General features: G+C 39.0%; 1 protein-coding gene across 1 annotated transcript; it reads left to right on the plus strand.

Moving 5' to 3' along the window:
* Window positions 1–861: 861 nt before the first annotated feature.
* On the plus strand, window positions 862–17168 carry LOC115433466 (unconventional myosin-Ic-like). The gene is given in 35 exon segments (XM_030154892.1): window positions 862–1229; window positions 4105–4263; window positions 4378–4493; window positions 4868–5066; window positions 5306–5386; window positions 5522–5701; window positions 5801–5899; window positions 7119–7232; window positions 7313–7384; window positions 7479–7598; window positions 7709–7791; window positions 7923–8028; window positions 8126–8206; window positions 8292–8383; window positions 8484–8578; window positions 8713–8759; window positions 8865–8945; window positions 9232–9337; window positions 9866–9983; window positions 10064–10177; window positions 10424–10500; window positions 10650–10718; window positions 14086–14170; window positions 14266–14425; window positions 14949–15032; window positions 15118–15138; window positions 15140–15195; window positions 15197–15210; window positions 15303–15358; window positions 15451–15586; window positions 16006–16076; window positions 16155–16252; window positions 16339–16418; window positions 16421–16437; window positions 16547–17168. Coding segments are annotated over 35 exon segments (3132 nt in total). The 5' UTR covers window positions 862–1211; the 3' UTR covers window positions 16574–17168.
* The last annotated feature ends 222 nt before the right edge of the window (window positions 17169–17390 follow it).

Here is a 17390-nt window from a genome sequence, read left to right on the forward strand (position 1 = left end):
TGGTAGGAAGCACAGATACCTTTATTTCTTCTTTCACAAACTATTGAGACAGCAGGAGATCGAGAAAAAGAGCAAGAGACTTTCTCCATCTGGGTAACATTATTCAGATTCTTTAGTGTTGGATAGTTGATGATGCTGGCAAGGGAATGCGAGTGAGGCGTGGAGACAGACTGAGGCAAAATGGGGTGAGAGGAAAGATGAGGAGAGGGAAACCAGCGGAGGGCACTGTTCTCTCACAGAGGCAACACTGCCTTGACAGCACTCACCAGAAAACCCCGAATGGGAGGAAACTTTAAAAGACAGTCCAGTGTCTGATGGTCCATGCGGACACCACATTATGTCAACACAGGTGAAAAGTTGCAGAAATATAAACTTTGTTGCGTTATTGTTGTCCCTGGGGATAGAACCTATAAACTCGATTTAGCAAATGAAAAGCAGGCTGTCAAATAGTCATGCAGTGATATTTTGATGATGGTGTATGTTACTTCATCAACAGTGGAAGGCAGCCACAAGGAGACGAGCAATCTCGCTGGTGAAACACTTCCATAACTCTCATCCCATGTGAATCTGTCTCAGCTTGTGGGAGAAAAGGGAGGGAGCAAGCGAAAAAGGGAGGGAAGGAAAGAAAGAATGTGCAACGATCTCATCATGTGATTTCTGTTTTTTTTTTTTTTTTCTTTTTTATATAGCTGCACACTGATTACATGTTTGTAGTTTGGGTCTCTTAGCAAATTTTTCCAAGGGCTTGTAGCTCTGTCTTTCTGTTTCTTTTTTCATACACTCCAACAGCATACTTTCCCTTGACTTTTTTTTTCAGCGTATGACGTGTGAGTGGAGTTCCTGCCCTTATTTCATGCTGTATAGTTTAAAGGAAGGAGAGGGGCTTGTGGAGAGGCGGACATTTGCTTGACCTGTCAAAGGGAAGATGAATTGAAGGTATAAACAAGAGGAGCTGTTGGTGTTTTGGCCTGACTGAGTGTGTTTTGTCCTCATAGGGACGCCAGGCAAACAGGAGGAGAGGCGTGGAGAAAGTGACTAAAGCTTTGAGAAAGTGTAACGGTGACTGACGGGGAGAGTCGATAAATGAAAAAATCCCATCGCTGATGGGAAAAGGTGGATGAAAAGTTCAAGAGTGTGACTGACACAGGAGGAGGAGCACCACCCCAGGGGGAACCACCAGCTCAGCCTTCTTCCAGCAACAATAGGACAGGATGAGGTACCAAGGCAGGGTAAGCCCGACTGCTATGATGCTGTCTGCTGTGTTTTCATGTCTACAGCTGCACAGTGAATGCATTTTGTATATTTTTTGTGAATGTGCATACATTTATAGGCTCATACAGTAAAGCGCTTCGACTGGGAGAGAAAAAAAGTTAAACAGAACAATGAGTCACTGGTGGTTTTTTCTTGCATGTTTATGACTCAGTGTCTATTTTGGGTTTTGTTTAAGGATAACAGCCTTAAACTCTAACAATCCAAAGCATATACACATGGTGTTTTTCCATTATATCCACTACTGGCACATCAGAGGTGTAGAGGCAGCTGTGGTACTGGAGGAGCTCACTCTGGGACAGAGTGGTGGGGCATGCCTTATAAGGAAGACAATCCAAATGTATTTGGCCTAGTGGAGCTTAGTCATGGGGCCAAGAGCCAAGTCTTACTTTTAGGATAGCCTTCTTCACTGGCTGTCATTGTAGCTGAAGCAACAAACCTAAAGATTTCACCTCAAGTCGTTGTCAGTCACAGTTAAATTCCACATAAAGCACTCAGGCACTGCTGGGAGCAGCAGCAATAGTGCAAGGATTACATTTTATCCAGGTTAAATCTCTATCCCCGATATGCAGCCTTTAAAGTATCTCAGTAGCAGAAAAAAGTCAAAACATTTTACACATTGCCTCTTATGTTTTGTAACTTTAAAGGTAGCAACATTTCTCTAGTACTGTTATGGATCAGGATTTGTACCATTAAGTGATTGTTTGTGCGGATATGCTCCCTGGTATAAAGCCTTAAAAACAATGTTTGCTCTGTTTTGATCTGAGCGAGAAAACAGTGTTTCGTTGCTTGGAAGCTCTGATACTGTATCTTTCAATGCCTCCCTGTCTCACTTAAGGGGAAAAACAAACTGTTCATTTAAGGACACTGGAAAGGTGAACATTGCACACACTGAAAGCACACCAGCTACTGAACTTATCACATAACATCACATATCAACTTTTTTGAAGTTTAAGTCAGGTTCTAATGCCAGTAGGCCATGCTGTATAAGCTGATACATGCTGAATGTATGAAAGTGCGTTCTGTGGTTTCATACTACAATCTTCTTTAACAGTTTAAGATTATATGCAATGAGTGTTATGCCCACATCCTGATTAAAGTTAAACAGATGTTGGTGAAAATATTGTTGTTTAATTTATGTTACTTAATTGGGTCAAATTTTTTGTGGCACACCACAAAATGTGTGTTATTATGCAGCAGTATATGTGCTCACTTTCCACAGTAGCTTGACAGTCAAATCATTCTAACTGTAGTTGTTGGCCAGTTACATGCATCCTCGAGCAGAATGGAGTTTTTTGTTTGTTTGCTTCTGTTTTTGTTTGCCTGTTTGGCACTGCAAAGTATTCTGAATTTGTCTTCTGTTTGCTATAAATTGAGGTGAAAAAAAAGGATTTCTACAGTGTGGAATAAAGTGCATATAAAAACATTCGTAGGTGGTGACCCACAGCAAAGAAACTTTTAGTATCCACTGAACAGTTGCCCGAAACCTGACCCTAACATTCCTTAGCTGTATCCTTTGGAAAATCTGACTGTGATCTGTAAGTACTATCTGCCCACCTGCAATAGTAGGAGAACAATACTTGTAGGTGAAGGAGAGAGGAGTGGTTGCTGTGGAAGTGTCCGGTGACCTTCCTTTGGTTTCATTTCTTGGCTATCTTCCACTGTTGTCCACTGATGTTTTTTCAAGGATTTTCCTGCATCTAATGTGCAGAGATAATGACCCTCTACCAGCATTAACCAGCCAAATGAGACCCTTGAGAGGGTCTTGCATTCAAGGCAACCAGAAGTTCTATGGAAGTTTAGCCCCTTTGTTCCACTCTGCTTGTTTTTTTACTACTGCTGTGTAAGAAATAGGAAAGCTCCTCTTGTGAATGCAGCTTTGTGACTGAAGAAAGGCAGCTGCTGGGTGACTTTGAGCATTGATTACGCACTACTTCGTGTGCCTTGATTTTTATCTGTGAGTATTGAATACTGGCATTCTTACCTCTTTCTGTGGGCACAACTGGCTGAGCATGAGTAATATTACTTTAGGGCATATATGAGAATATCCTTTTTGCCAACTCATAATTATTTCCTTTCTGTACTTCAAGGATGCCATCACCGTCAGGTTGACATGTACACACACCTTCCTACTGGCATTGGTTTAACCCTGTCTGGTGATTAAGAAAAAAAAAGCTGTTTGTACTGTACATACATCATAATACTCTATCTCACTATCACATAATAGAGGAGCCCATCCCGTCTGTTTATCATTGGGATTCTTTAAATGTCTTCTTTGTTTAATCTTGGCAAGGTTCGCTGGAACTCAGTGTTTGTATGTTTTTTCTGGCTACAGTCAAGCTGCACAGAACAGTGCTGTTTTGGTGATACGGTTGAAGTCACGCAGCATTTGACTTAGAGAAATTATTGAAAAACATGTTCACGCTTTTGATGAATTAGTTCTTAGTTCTGTCTGTTATTACATTATCTTGTGATTATTGCACTGTTGATCAGCACTGTTGTATCTAAGTGATTGTACTGAAGTGGGAGTTGGTCTTGTCTGCCCCCTGCTTGTCAGCACGGTGTTATTACAGCTATGAGAGGGTATTCAGTGAGAGCAGGAAACCCTTTTCCTCTTTTCTTTTTAAGATGTGAACACTTGAGGGATGTAGAGTGTAACTCTACCCAGACTTCAGTCATTCATTTTCTTACCCTCATTTATCAAATTCACTCATGTGCTTCCTGAGACACTGATCTTGAGTGACTGACTCTTCTCCTCCCAGCAGTATCAATTACCTGTGTTAGACAGCTGCTTCATTTCCATAGTACTGTACTGTGTAATTTGTGTCTTTGTAGGAAGTGGATGTTGAGGGGAGAGTGCGCCTGGTGATGGAGAGTGCCCTGACTGCCCGGGACAGGGTTGGGGTGCAGGACTTTGTCCTTCTGGAAAATTACAACAGTGAAGCAGCCTTCATAGAAAACCTACGGCGACGCTTCAGAGAAAATTTAGTCTATGTAATAAACTCATTTTATTCATGTGTTACTTACTGTTTATGTGTTACACATGTTGGTATTTGTTTTGATGAGATATGTGAATGTGTTGTCTCTTCTCCTAATACTTTGGCTCAGACATATATTGGCTCAGTGTTGGTGTCAGTGAATCCTTACAAAGAGCTGGAGATTTACTCCAAGCAGCAGATGGAACGCTACAGAGGGGTCAGCTTCTATGAGATATCACCACACATGTGAGTCACTACATGAACATTTTCTCAGAATCATACACTATCCTACTGATGATAACATGACATTATCACCATACTGTATATTATTAATAGAGTTTGTGTTTTCAAAAAACATTTCTTAATACAAGAGTGGAATTTAATGATGTGTAGTGGTTATTTAGATTTTTGTGTACTTCTATTTGTTGGAGCATTTCCACCCATAAAAATTTGGAAAGACAATATTAATAACATAATTTAGTGAGTAATGTTTACACCTAAGCAGCTATAATACAGCTTTGTATTAAATGCCTCATGTTCAGAAGAATGTACACAGATTTATTTCAGCATAATGTTGTAGCAGGATGTTGATCTATAGCTGCTTTGCGACTTTTTCACAGCTATGCATTATCAGACAACACTTACCGGGCCATGCGAACTGAGAGGAAAGACCAGTGTATTCTCATATCAGGGGAGAGTGGTGCAGGTAAAACTGAGGCTTCCAAGAAGATTCTCCTCTACTACGCTGTTACCTGCCCTGCAAATGATCACATGGCTGCCCTTGGTGACCGACTACTACAGTCAAACCCTGTTCTGGAGGTATTCAACTGCTCCCTTTAAAAACTGAACAACAGTATCACAATTAGAATTTTAGAATCAGTATATATGCTAAATTATTTTTCCAAATCGTGTGTTTCATTTGTTTTGTGTTTCAAAGGATTTTAATGTTTTCCATTGATTGTATTATTGACAAATCACTTATTCTATTGTTATTTTTAATTTAACTTCCTACCACTAATTGCCTTTTATTACTTTCCCACCTCTTTTGTTTCGCACAGGCCTTTGGCAATGCCAAAACGCTTAGGAATGACAACTCCAGTCGTTTTGGGAAATACATGGATGTCCAGTTTGATTTTAGGGTAAGACCTTGCTCATTATATATGGCAAAAGGTCTGTGCTTACACTGCTTTGTTTTTTTAGATTTCATGTTCCGGGCAGCAGCCCTAGTTTTTATAGTCCCTGTTTGTCTACAAATTGAAACTAAACACTTAAAGGGGGCACCAGTCGGCGGACACATCCTGAACTACCTTCTGGAGAAATCTCGTGTTGTACACCAGAACCACGGTGAGAGAAACTTCCACATCTTCTATCAGCTTCTGGAAGGAGGAGATGATGATTTGCTTCACAGATTGGACCTGGACAGAAACCCACAGAACTACAAGTATCTAGTCAAAGTGAGTATGGGGAGTTAAAAGTGACATGCACACATCCTGTTAATGCTGACTTTCATGCATTTATACTGTTGTGATCTAACACACATTTGTCTTGTTCAGGGAAACTGTCCCAGAGTAAGCTCCATTAGTGACAAGAATAATTGGAAAACTGTCATGAAAGCCCTGTCGGTTATTGGCTTCAGTGATGAAGAAGTGCAGGTCAGTGATGCTGAATAAACTTGCTTTTATGTACAACTGCATGTAATGTTGTTTTTTTCATTAATGTTTGCAGATGAAGCATATTTATTGTATTTAAGTGTAACATCCATGGACAGTGTGTGCTTAAACCTAAACCAAAGGCATGGTTTTATGATAACCCTTTACAATAAGGGTACATTAATTAATAGTTAATGCAGTAATGAACATTAAGGAACTGCCTTATGTGTTTACTTGCTGTTTAATAATGGTGTTCATGTTAACTAAAGTATTGCTTTATACATAATTTAATAGTTTATAATGATGCTAGTATTCCTACACAATGCACCTTTAATGAAATGGCTCAGCTGTGAACCTCGTGACATTTTATTTTACTTCATTTATCCTTTATTTATCAGTAAGATCCCATTGAGAAATGCTAGGTGAAGATCTCTTCTTCTAGGAAGTCCTGGACAAAATGGCAAAAACAAACTATTTCACATTGAAAACAAAACAATCTTACATATAAACGCAATAGCAACATAAAAGCTGCGTAAAATATTACAAATAAGAGTGAAAGAAAGGTAAAGAACGTAAGAAAGAAACAAATAGATGACCATACCAGCAATATCCTTAACTTAGACCATCTACAGAGGTTATGAAAAGCAGCAAAAACTTTCCTTCATAACAATTTTTAAATACCTTTAAAGGTATTTAATGAACTTTTTCAAGTGATCTGTTGTTTTGCGATATTTTCCTGGTACATAAATAAAATAAATAAATGGAAAAATAAGATTTACCAAGCTCTGACATACTTTAACATATTAGTAAATGATTACTAGATGCATAAATGTTTAGTGCTAATTAGAGTATCAATTTATGTTAAAAATGTATTAATAGCTTACCCAGTATGAACACCAATATTACATGATTAAAAGATGCACAGATTTACTGTTAATTTTCTCGTTTGTGTATATAATTAATTCATATTAATTCATCTTCCCTTGTTGTTTGGTGTTACTTCTTCATTCTCATTCTTCATTTTCAACCATGAATATGTAATGTGTCTTTCTTTTTTCCAAACACTGACTTGCATTTTTGATTCATGTGATAAAGATTGAAGGCATCTCTAGATAATGCTGCATGTATTTCTGGTAAAGATGAGGGGGAAATTGCAATTTCACAACTTGTGATGTTTTGTCATGAGATGGTTGTTGACGGTTTTTCCTCTGTCTGACCTCAGAAATTGCTGAATATCATTGCCAGCGTTCTCCATCTTGGGAACACACATTTTGGTGAAGGGGAAGAAGGAGAAACTCATATCACCACTGAGACACAGATAAGAAATCTTGAGAAGGTCAGAACAGTCCCACTAGCATTAATGGATGCTCAAATATGCAAAAAGTAAAAGCTGAGAACAGATGTGTTGTTTTCCAGCTGCTGGGAGTTGATGGCTCAGCCCTCAGGGAGGCACTCACTCACAAGAAACTAACTGCCAAAGGAGAGGAGGTGACGATGTTTTTGTCCTTGCTTCTCGTATTTACAGCTGTTAGGTGTGTATTATGCAGATGTATTTATTTAATTTATTACTTGAATGTTACAGATGATCAGCCCACTAAATTTTGAGCAGGCTATGTCTGCTCGCGATGCCTTAGCTAAGGCTATGTATGGCCGCACCTTCACATGGTTGGTAGAGAAGATCAACCAATCACTTGCTCTCAAGGTAAAGTCACCATCCCAATAACAGCTCAAGGACATAGGAAAAACTATGCTGTTGTGGATTGTTGTGGTGTTTTACAACATGCTTATATGATTTGTACGTATGTTACACAGGATGAACTCTACCACAGCAGCAAAGGATCCTCTGTTATAGGACTTCTAGATATTTATGGGTTTGAGGTCCTGCAGCACAATAGGTATGAGTTCCCTTTACCTGTGTTTCAGAACAGCCAGAAACCATATTTTTTGTAATTACTTCTGTTGTGTCCCCAATGCTCATAACTCTGGAGTGCATTTGGCCTAATTTTCCAAATATTCCTGCCTACAGTTTTGAGCAGTTCTGCATCAACTACTGCAACGAGAAGCTTCAGCAGTTGTTTATCGAGCTCACCCTCAGATCTGAACAGGAGGAATACGAGACAGAGGGGATTGCAGTGAGTGCACTGATGAAAAATAAAGACGTTTGACACATCTATGCACCTATATACATTTCTGTTTTAACTTAAGATTGAATGTTGCACTTAATTTCAGTGGGAGACCGTGAAGTACTTTGACAATAAGATCATTTGTGACCTGATAGAAGAGAAGCACAAAGGCATCATCTCCATTCTGGTGACATGTTGTAGTTTATATTTTTTTTCTGTATATACAGTGTAATCCTTGTCCCATGTTAAGTTTAATACTGATTATCTACCAGGACGAGGAGTGTCTGAGACCTGGAGAAACATGTGACATCTCCTTTTTAGAGAAACTGGAGGGCACACTGGGCGGTCATCCCCATTTTGTCACGTAAGTATCATAGTTTACATTTAAATTAGCTTCAACTACATTATATACTGTTACAACTTATTTGTGTTTGTACATCTTCATGTGTATTTATATATTTTAGTCACAAGTTGGCCAATGGAAAAACACGGAGGGTAATGAGTAGGGAGGAGTTCAGATTGCTGCATTATGCTGGAGAGGTTAATTACAATGTCAATGGTACGCTATCATTTATCTTTAATCGTTATTTTTATTTATTCAATCATTTCTTTGCATGAGGTGAAGCACATTACATATTACAGTGCAATACAGACAAATCACTCATTTCTTGATTGCAAACTGAACTTTTGTAGGTTTCATGGACAAGAACAATGATTTGCTGAACAGAAATCTGAAAGAGGTGAGATCAATACAAAAAGTCAAGGTAGAAGGAGGAACATTGGATTAAGTGAGCAGGAAGAGAGGCTTGTGCTTCATGTGGCCATGTGGTTTGGTCTCTGCTTAGGTCATGTGTCAGTCAGACAACCAGATCCTAAATCATTGCTTCCGCAGAGAGGAAGTGATTGACCAGAAACGCCCAGAGATGGTGAGAAATATATAACATTTTCCCTATGCCCTTGCACTTTTTCTTTTTAGAAGTTTTTTTTTTTTTTTTTTTTTTTTTTTAAATCACAGTTAGCGTGGTTTTAAACATGAAGTATTGCTTGCTGTGGTTTAAATTTTTAATTAATGGGATACACTGAAATATCCTCTGTATTTAATATTTTAAGTGTTTTTTTTTCCTTCATCTAGAGATTAGCTCATGCACATGCTGATACAAACTTCCAAAACCACAGTATACCCCACATGGTCTCACTCTGTCTTTACTTTAGGCTGCCACTCAGTTTAAAAACAGCCTGATGAAACTTATGGAGATCCTCATGTCAAAAGAGCCATCCTATGTGCGCTGTATCAAACCTAATGATGCCAAGCAGCCAGGTATGTTGACATGTCACATAATGTAATAGGAATCTTTTTGTTGCAGAATTCTATATTTGTAAAGTCTATACCTCAAATAAAAGATAGATATCATTTTTGATCTCTGGTCAAGTTGTCCTGGTTTAATCATAAAAAAAACCTCAAAAACTAAAGCTTAGTCCTGAATGCAGTAAAACCTATGATTGCTTTTTTTCCCTTCCCTGTTAAGCAGAAATAGCATTGTCATTCACAGCTAGAATAAAGAAAGTGAATTAAACTCCGCACTTCCTGTAGATTTTAGGGTTATTAGGGTTCAAGACTTGAAGAGACGGCTTAAAGAAAAGGGAAGAAAATATGTCATTGTAACTGTAAAAACCACAAGTGTTGGGTTTGTATCAGGAGCAAATTAATACTGGAAATTCCACCAGAAAACTAGAAAAACACATAATATATTAAACATTTTAACATTTTTTAAATGTACTATAAAATATAGTATTTGTGTAGTTAAAGTATGTAAAAGGAAAGAATAAATATCATCTCTACCTGCAGGTCGGTTTGATGAAGTTCTGGTCAGACACCAGGTGAAGTACTTGGGTCTGATGGAAAACTTACGGGTCAGGAGAGCTGGCTTTGCCTACAGACGTCGCTTTGAAGCCTTCCTGCAGAGGTGACATTTCTCTGTAAGACTATCTGCCTAAATCACTTCACCCTGTGCTCAGCCTTCTGTCATTACAATTATGGCTTTAGGTATAAGCCCCTGTGTCCAGACACATGGCCCAACTGGCATGGCAAACTCGCTGATGGTGTGTCCACACTGGTCAACCACCTGGGATACAAAGCAGAGGAGTACAAGCTGGGCAGGTAATATATTATTGTAGGAAGAAGTAGACAGTGTGTAAAGTAGTGTAGTGTAAGAGGGCCACCCTTTTCTCTGCAAAATGTTTGTAAATGTTTAATTGGAGTTTACCTTTTCCATATTAAATGGGTAATTAGCACAGTGAGTGTTGTATGTTGTACAGAGTTTCAGCAGACTTGTATTTATGACATCGGGCAATATAAATAAAACTAATTTAACTTGAATTCATTTAAGCTAATAATTTCCTGCAGATCAAAAATCTTCATCCGATTCCCTAAAACTCTCTTCACCACTGAGGATGCACTAGAAGCAAAAAAGCCCGACATTGGTAAGTAACAGTTGTAGATATTACAGGTATTTTAAAAAAAGATCACTTGCACTTGAATGCTATCAGTCTACAGTACATTGGAACCACTGATACATGAAAAACGGCATAAATCTGAATCTGATATTGTTTTTGTTTTGTTTTTCTTCCAGCTTTGACTCTGCAGACATCATGGAGAGGCTACCGCGAGAGATCAAAGTACCAGCGCATCAGACGTGCAGGTTCAGGCGCTTTGTAATTATGGCAATTATCCTGTACCCTTGTTGCCTCCACATGGTCCACATTCCAGATGTAGACATTATAGCTCTGGAAAAAATTAAGAGTTCACAACATGAGGGATAGCCTCAACATATTTCCAGTTCTATTAGAGGCTGAGTAATTTGTGAAGTATCTCATATTGGATGCAGACACAGTTTCCATCTTGGATGAATATGGAAGCTGTCTGCTGCGCTCCTTTGCCCTTAAAGGCATTATTAACCGAGTAGTTTGTCATTCCCTCAAAGTCTGGGTTCATACAAGAAACAGTTACTGTCAATGCCAGCTCATTATTGACGCCCATCGTAGCAAGTCATTCAACAATACATTTTATGAATGGCATCTTCTGGTTAAAAAGAAAGATGATTTTATATAGTCACAATTTTTTTCAAGTATTTTCAACCACAGAGTTTTGTTAAATAGAATGTTCCATGCACTTATATCCCACTTATGAACACTAACCTCTGCATTACATTTTCCTCCATGACAGCACATCAGTTATATATAAATGCCACCTCAGCTGATATCGACAAACACTCTTCAACACCTGAGACAGGATCCATTGGAATTAGAGGGTTCGAAGGACCAGGAAGAGAAAGTACTTTTAATGTCTCCACCAGACAGAACCTTACACAGTATGAGGTATTACATAGACAGCACTGGTCACATCATGTTAGGACAGGAAGTACAAAATCTGGACCCAAAAGCACAACCAGCAGACAAAAATACAATATAGTTGTGTTTATTAAACACAGACAGGAAATACAGTTCACATAAAAAGGTTTCGGGTGAATCCTCAGTGAATCGTCCTCGCGGATTCGTCACGACGTCCGAACCCAAATGAGGAAACCCACGGCCCGGGTTGGGAGCACACGAGGGGAACCCGACTAGGAAAAAGCAGAGGAGCATCAGGGGACAGACCAGGTCATACACAGGGAGACTAGCAGACAGGCAACAGTACATTGGGGAAACGGCAGAATCACATACCATATATCCGGGCGAAAAGGTCAAACACGGGAGTGACTGAAGAGGCTGAAGTACAGACAGGGGGTCAGGCAAAACTCAGGAGTTGAGGAACAATCCGGGTCGGAAACAGACAGGCAGGTAAACAAACAGGATCCGAGGAAAACGCTGGTAAGTAGACACACCAAAAAGGAGGAACACAAACTGGCACAGGACAGGGGAAAACACAGGGCTTATATACACAGGAGGGAGAGAAGACAATGAGACACAGGTGGAACAAATCAGGGCGGGGACAGGTAATCAACACAGGTGACACAATCAGGGAAGGGAAGCAAAGACACCAGACATGACACAAGAGGAGAACTTAACAAAATAAAACAGGAAATAACAGACAAGACAGACAAAACAAGCAAGAGTCCGGGGACTGATATGACACATCAAAAGGTTAACAGATTATTCCCAAACACTGATAACTCCTGTAAACATTGTAAGCTTTCACCAGTGTCACTGACGCACATGTTTTGGAAGTGTCCTAGTTTGGGGAGGTATCTGTCATACAAGTATTGATTAGAAATATAGATTAGGGGTTATAGATTCTAAGGCAAGGAAAGCAAGGGTTGTGTTTAAAAAGTTTTAAAAAAAAAATGACCTCTTATCTACCTTTACTAACCACTTTTCCTTGATCTCAATGGTAAACATCATGAGGTTAAGGAAAGATAAAGAGAATTACATAAGGAAAAACCCTGCAGTGCAGAGAGAATCCGGCTGCACTGACATGAGGCTGATGTTATGTGGGCCTTTGGTGAAACTACCATGTCATGTTCTGAAGATGAAGGCTCAACATTTTAACTCACAAATATGCTTACTCCAGCCTGATTTGACTGAATTTCTCTTCCTCTTGAAGAACGGGTTTCCAGTTAACTTTTCTTGTTTAATTTTATTAAAGCATCTTTTACTGAAGGAGCTTAAATATTAATTAATGGTATTTCTACAGGCTGCACTACAACAGCACATAATATGAGGATGTAAATAATGCAAACTAAGCACAGGTTCTACTGTAACATTAACATCATATTTTACACCAACTGTAGAGTTTACATCCACTTATTATTTAATATTCAAAATATTTTCAAAATACTTATTTGACAGATGTGGCATAAGATAAAAAATGCACATCTTTGCCTGTCATTGGTGGGGGGGGGGGGGGGGGGGGGGGGGGTTGTCAGCAGTTGGATTGCCTGATGTTACTGCTGCAGTGAATTATGAAACAGCATTCCTCTCGTTTCCTAAAGGATGGTTTTGTGCGGGGGTGTCAAACCCATTTTAGTTCAGGGGCCACATGATCTCTAATGGGCCAGACCAGTAAAATGATTGCAGTGAAAAAAGTTACATTACATTATGAAAATGTTTACATCTATAAAATATCCTTTAAAAATGTGACTAACATGAACAACCACAAACAACAATTTTCTGTGAACTTTTAACAATATTATGCCTCAGCTTATCATTTACACGTGTGCATGACAATTTACAAACCACAGTGGATCTACAAAGACACAAAACATTTAGTAACAGGCATAATATTGTTAAAATTGCACTTACTTCTCTTAAAACATTTCATGTTGTTCATATTTGTTCAGGTTATTCACATTTTTTGTGAAAGGATGGTTTAAATGTAAACATTTTCAAGTAACTTTACTTTTTTACACTAAAACATTGCGAAAAAATTGGAGTTTTCATTATTTATAGGTTGTTATGATAGTATTTACTGGTCTCACCCACTTGAGATCGAAAACGGCCATATGTGGCCCCTGAATTAAAATGATTTTGATACCCTCAACTGTTAATATCTTCAGTGCAATGTTTGCATTTTACAAATTCATCCCACAGGCCAGATTGGACCTTTTCACAGGCTGGTTTTGGTCCACGGACCTTATGTGTGGCACCCCTAGTCTAGTGTGTCCTTACACTAAAGGAGATACTACAGGAAGTACTGAAGCTCCTTTAATTTGCATTTAAAGACTTCAAACACCTATAAACATGGCTGAGACTGAAATATTGTGGGTCATTAGGAAACATCCTATGATTTTCAGTATAAGCTGTCATGTAAATTATGATGTACTCCAACAATCTTTCACATTGCTATTGGCTGGTCTGTAACACTACTTGTTTGGAGTAGTCTCTTAATATTTTCCAGAGCTGTACAGCAGATTATAGTGAATGTTGTCTCCTCCACGTGAAAAAGACTTTGTTTGTAATCTGTTACTATTCTGACACATAGCACATAGCTTATGTTAAGTTTAAGTAAACCATGCCTTAATGGTTCTCATTGGCTGAGTTTTTTGATAGTTATTGGATATCTATGTGTAGTGATAGTGATCCAGTCTGGCTGGCGAGGAATGAAAGGGCGCCGAAGAGCCAAGAAGCGCAGAGAGGCTGCTGAATTGATACGCAGGTACTTGACTGATACTTTAATGTATTTTTAATATTTGCATCTACATGTTTCAAGCGTGTTAAAAGTATTTCCTTTAATGTGTTTGTTCTCATCAGGTTCATAAAAGGCTTCATCTACCGCCATGAGGAATACTGCCCTGAGAATGCGTATTTCCTGGATCATGTACGCTACTCCTTCCTCATGAAGCTGAGCAAGAACCTGCCAAAGAATGTTTTGGACAGAAACTGGCCGACACCCCCACCTTCCCTTGTTGAGGTACAAACAATACAATATGTATACCCTGCCTGCCCCAAAGGGTGGGGGTATAGAGATATACCAAGAAATCTGTCCTTCCATCTGACTTTCCGTCTGTCCACCCTTCTGAGATCTGGGATTTTTGTCCAACCAATTGTCTAACACTATTCACCCAATTCTTTCAAATTTCACACACACAGTCTTTACCACTAGCAGAGGTACAGCGCACAGTTTGATGACTAAATTCAATTTTTGGATTTTTTTTTAACATAATTTCAACTTAGAACATTTGTCCAACCAATTCCTTGAGCATTATTCACCTGGGTCTTTTCAAATTTCAAACACAGGTTCTTTACATGTGCCATTCTCTCAAAAGATTAAAAGTTAAGAAAATCAATCCCTGGTAGGCATGGTATCAATGAGCAGGAAGTGTTGTGTGACCAGACAGGGCTATTAGTAAGCTCCACTTACTTTTTACTTTTGAAAGTAAATCTGTGGAGCTATAAAACACACAGCTGCATCATCATTTTCTTGGTCCATACAGGCATCTGAGCACCTACAGAGGCTTCACTTGCAGAACATGGTGATGAAATACTGCAGGAGGATCCAACCTGAATGGAAGAAACAGGTACACTGATTACAAATAAGAGCTCACTTGGCTTTTAGAAATGGTTTTACTTGATGATTTTTTAAAATCTTTTTGTTGCCTGTAGATGATGCAGAAAGTTGTAGCCCAGTGAGATCTTCAAGGATCAGAAAGACAGCTACCCTCAAGGTGTCGGCAGCTGTTTTGGACTCCAGACTTGGTGTGTATCGGCACATTCAAACTGTCCACCTACACAATACTAAATGTAACCAAACACAAAGTATTTGTGATGCTATTTATTATTTTGTACAGAACGTGAGCAAATCAACCTGAAAATTGTCCAGACTCTCGGCAACGACAAAGTACAGGTAGCATTTGACCTGTTTGATATATTATGATAATCAAATATTACTGAACTTCTCTATAACCTTACAGCTGTATTTCTCCTTGTGTTTCTTAGTATGGAGTTTCAGTCGTAAAGTATGATAGGAGGGGTTTCAAGCCTCGTCCTCGCCAGCTGCTTCTCACCAATACCTATGCTGTGTTAGTGGACAGAACCAAGATCAAGCAAAGGATTGACTACAATGCCCTGAGAGGTGAGAACCAGATGAATCTGGCATTTTATGTTTGACATAATGAAAGTAATATTATCTAAAACATTCTTCAGGTCACATGAAGTTTCTATTATATTTTAACTGCTAATAAGCTGCTATTGCTGTTTGAAACATTCACTTATTACAAATGAGATGATAGTTATTTCGTATTCATCAAGCTTACATTGATATGTTATATAGCTCTTCCAAACTAGATTATCAACTACACAAACAACAATATGATAAACAATAGCACAACATTTTTACAGCATACAATTTTAGTTCAGCAGTGATCATGTCTTTCTTGTCATCATTTTGGTTTAAAAATCAGTAAGTTAATACTAAATTACTGACATTTTTTGCTTTTTCAAAGATTGTGGTTCAAAGGTAACCAATTCATTTTATCGGTATGTAACAATCAGGTATCTCTGTGAGCTCTCTCAGTGATGGGATGTTCGTCCTGCACATGCCCAACGAGGACAATAAGCAAAAGGTACAGTAATAGTCAGTATTCATGACTATTTGGTAGTGCATGACCATATTTACGTCAACTTAGCTGTGTCTTCCTCAGGGTGACGCCGTGCTGCACTGCAACCATGTGATTGAGGTGGTAACAAAACTAGCCATGATGGCGAGCAAGATCGACCACGTGAACATAAATCCGGGCAGGGTGAGCTCCACTCTGACTGTGTTTTGCCTCTCGTGCAGTACTTATCATCTTATCTTGTCTTTGTTCTCCCCTGTGTGGCGTGCAGTATTAAGTTTGCTGTGGCTCGGGGCAAGGAGGGAATCATTGATTTCGTCAGGGGCTCAGAGCTGAAGGTGGCCAAAGGCAAAGGGGACATCTGCTAGTGGTGAGTCAGTGGCTGTTCTGATGTCATGTGGGGAGCCTGAGGAAGGGAGTGGGTGTTTTAATACGAAAAACATTTTGTCCCAGCTGACTGTGTTCATTTCCCCCTATAGACTGCTCCTCGAATCAACAGCACATGAAGAAACCAGCAACGACAAATGGGTTTCTTTCGGAGGAACCAAGGGGACAGTATCCTTTTAGCTAACTGGAGGATTGCCACTCAGTTATTGTCATTGTTACTTGTACTGAAGATACCATCTCCCTTGCTGATTTATATCCATGTTCAATGTTGCAAATAATTAGAGTAGAAATCATAAAATGAAGGCATCACAGCTCAATGCTTCATCTCTTTATTGTCAGACATACATAGATATTTTCCACTCAAATATAAAAAAATATGTAAAACACTGTATTTCTATGTTGTAAGAGAAATAAACCACTCTGAAATAAATAGCATTTTAATAAATATGTCAATAAATAGTAAATATATCTTTGGAAAGTCCAGTACAAAGAGGGCTGGGGAAAAACAGGATGTTGAGAAGGGTTGTCTCTGTTCAGCTATAAGTGTATTGCAAACTTACAGTTAGAGGTAAGACAGAAACTATGGGAAACACCCAAAAAATCCCTTATATATACAGTAGAACAGCATGTCAAAAATGCAAACTAGCTACAATAAGATCCATGTTTGAGGTTTTGCCACTGATTAACACTTATTAAACTGTGTGGTTATCACAATAATCGTCCTCATTTTTCTGTCATATGCTCAGTGTCAGTTCAGTTTTGATTTCCTGTAATCTTTGCCTGTTTGTGTGCCTACATGTGACGTCTGGCTTCCAGTGCTCCTTTCTCTGTGCCAAGTCATAAATGTGCTTTTGACGCCAGCAGGAGAAAGTCTCTGGCCAGCTTGGTGAGGTAAAGGTCTAGGTCCCTCAAGATGATGTAACCCTCCACTCGCTT

The sequence above is a fragment of the Sphaeramia orbicularis genome, chromosome 14 (genome assembly GCF_902148855.1).
Source record: "Sphaeramia orbicularis chromosome 14, fSphaOr1.1, whole genome shotgun sequence".
In the NCBI taxonomy this organism is placed as follows: Eukaryota; Metazoa; Chordata; class Actinopteri; order Kurtiformes; family Apogonidae; genus Sphaeramia; species Sphaeramia orbicularis.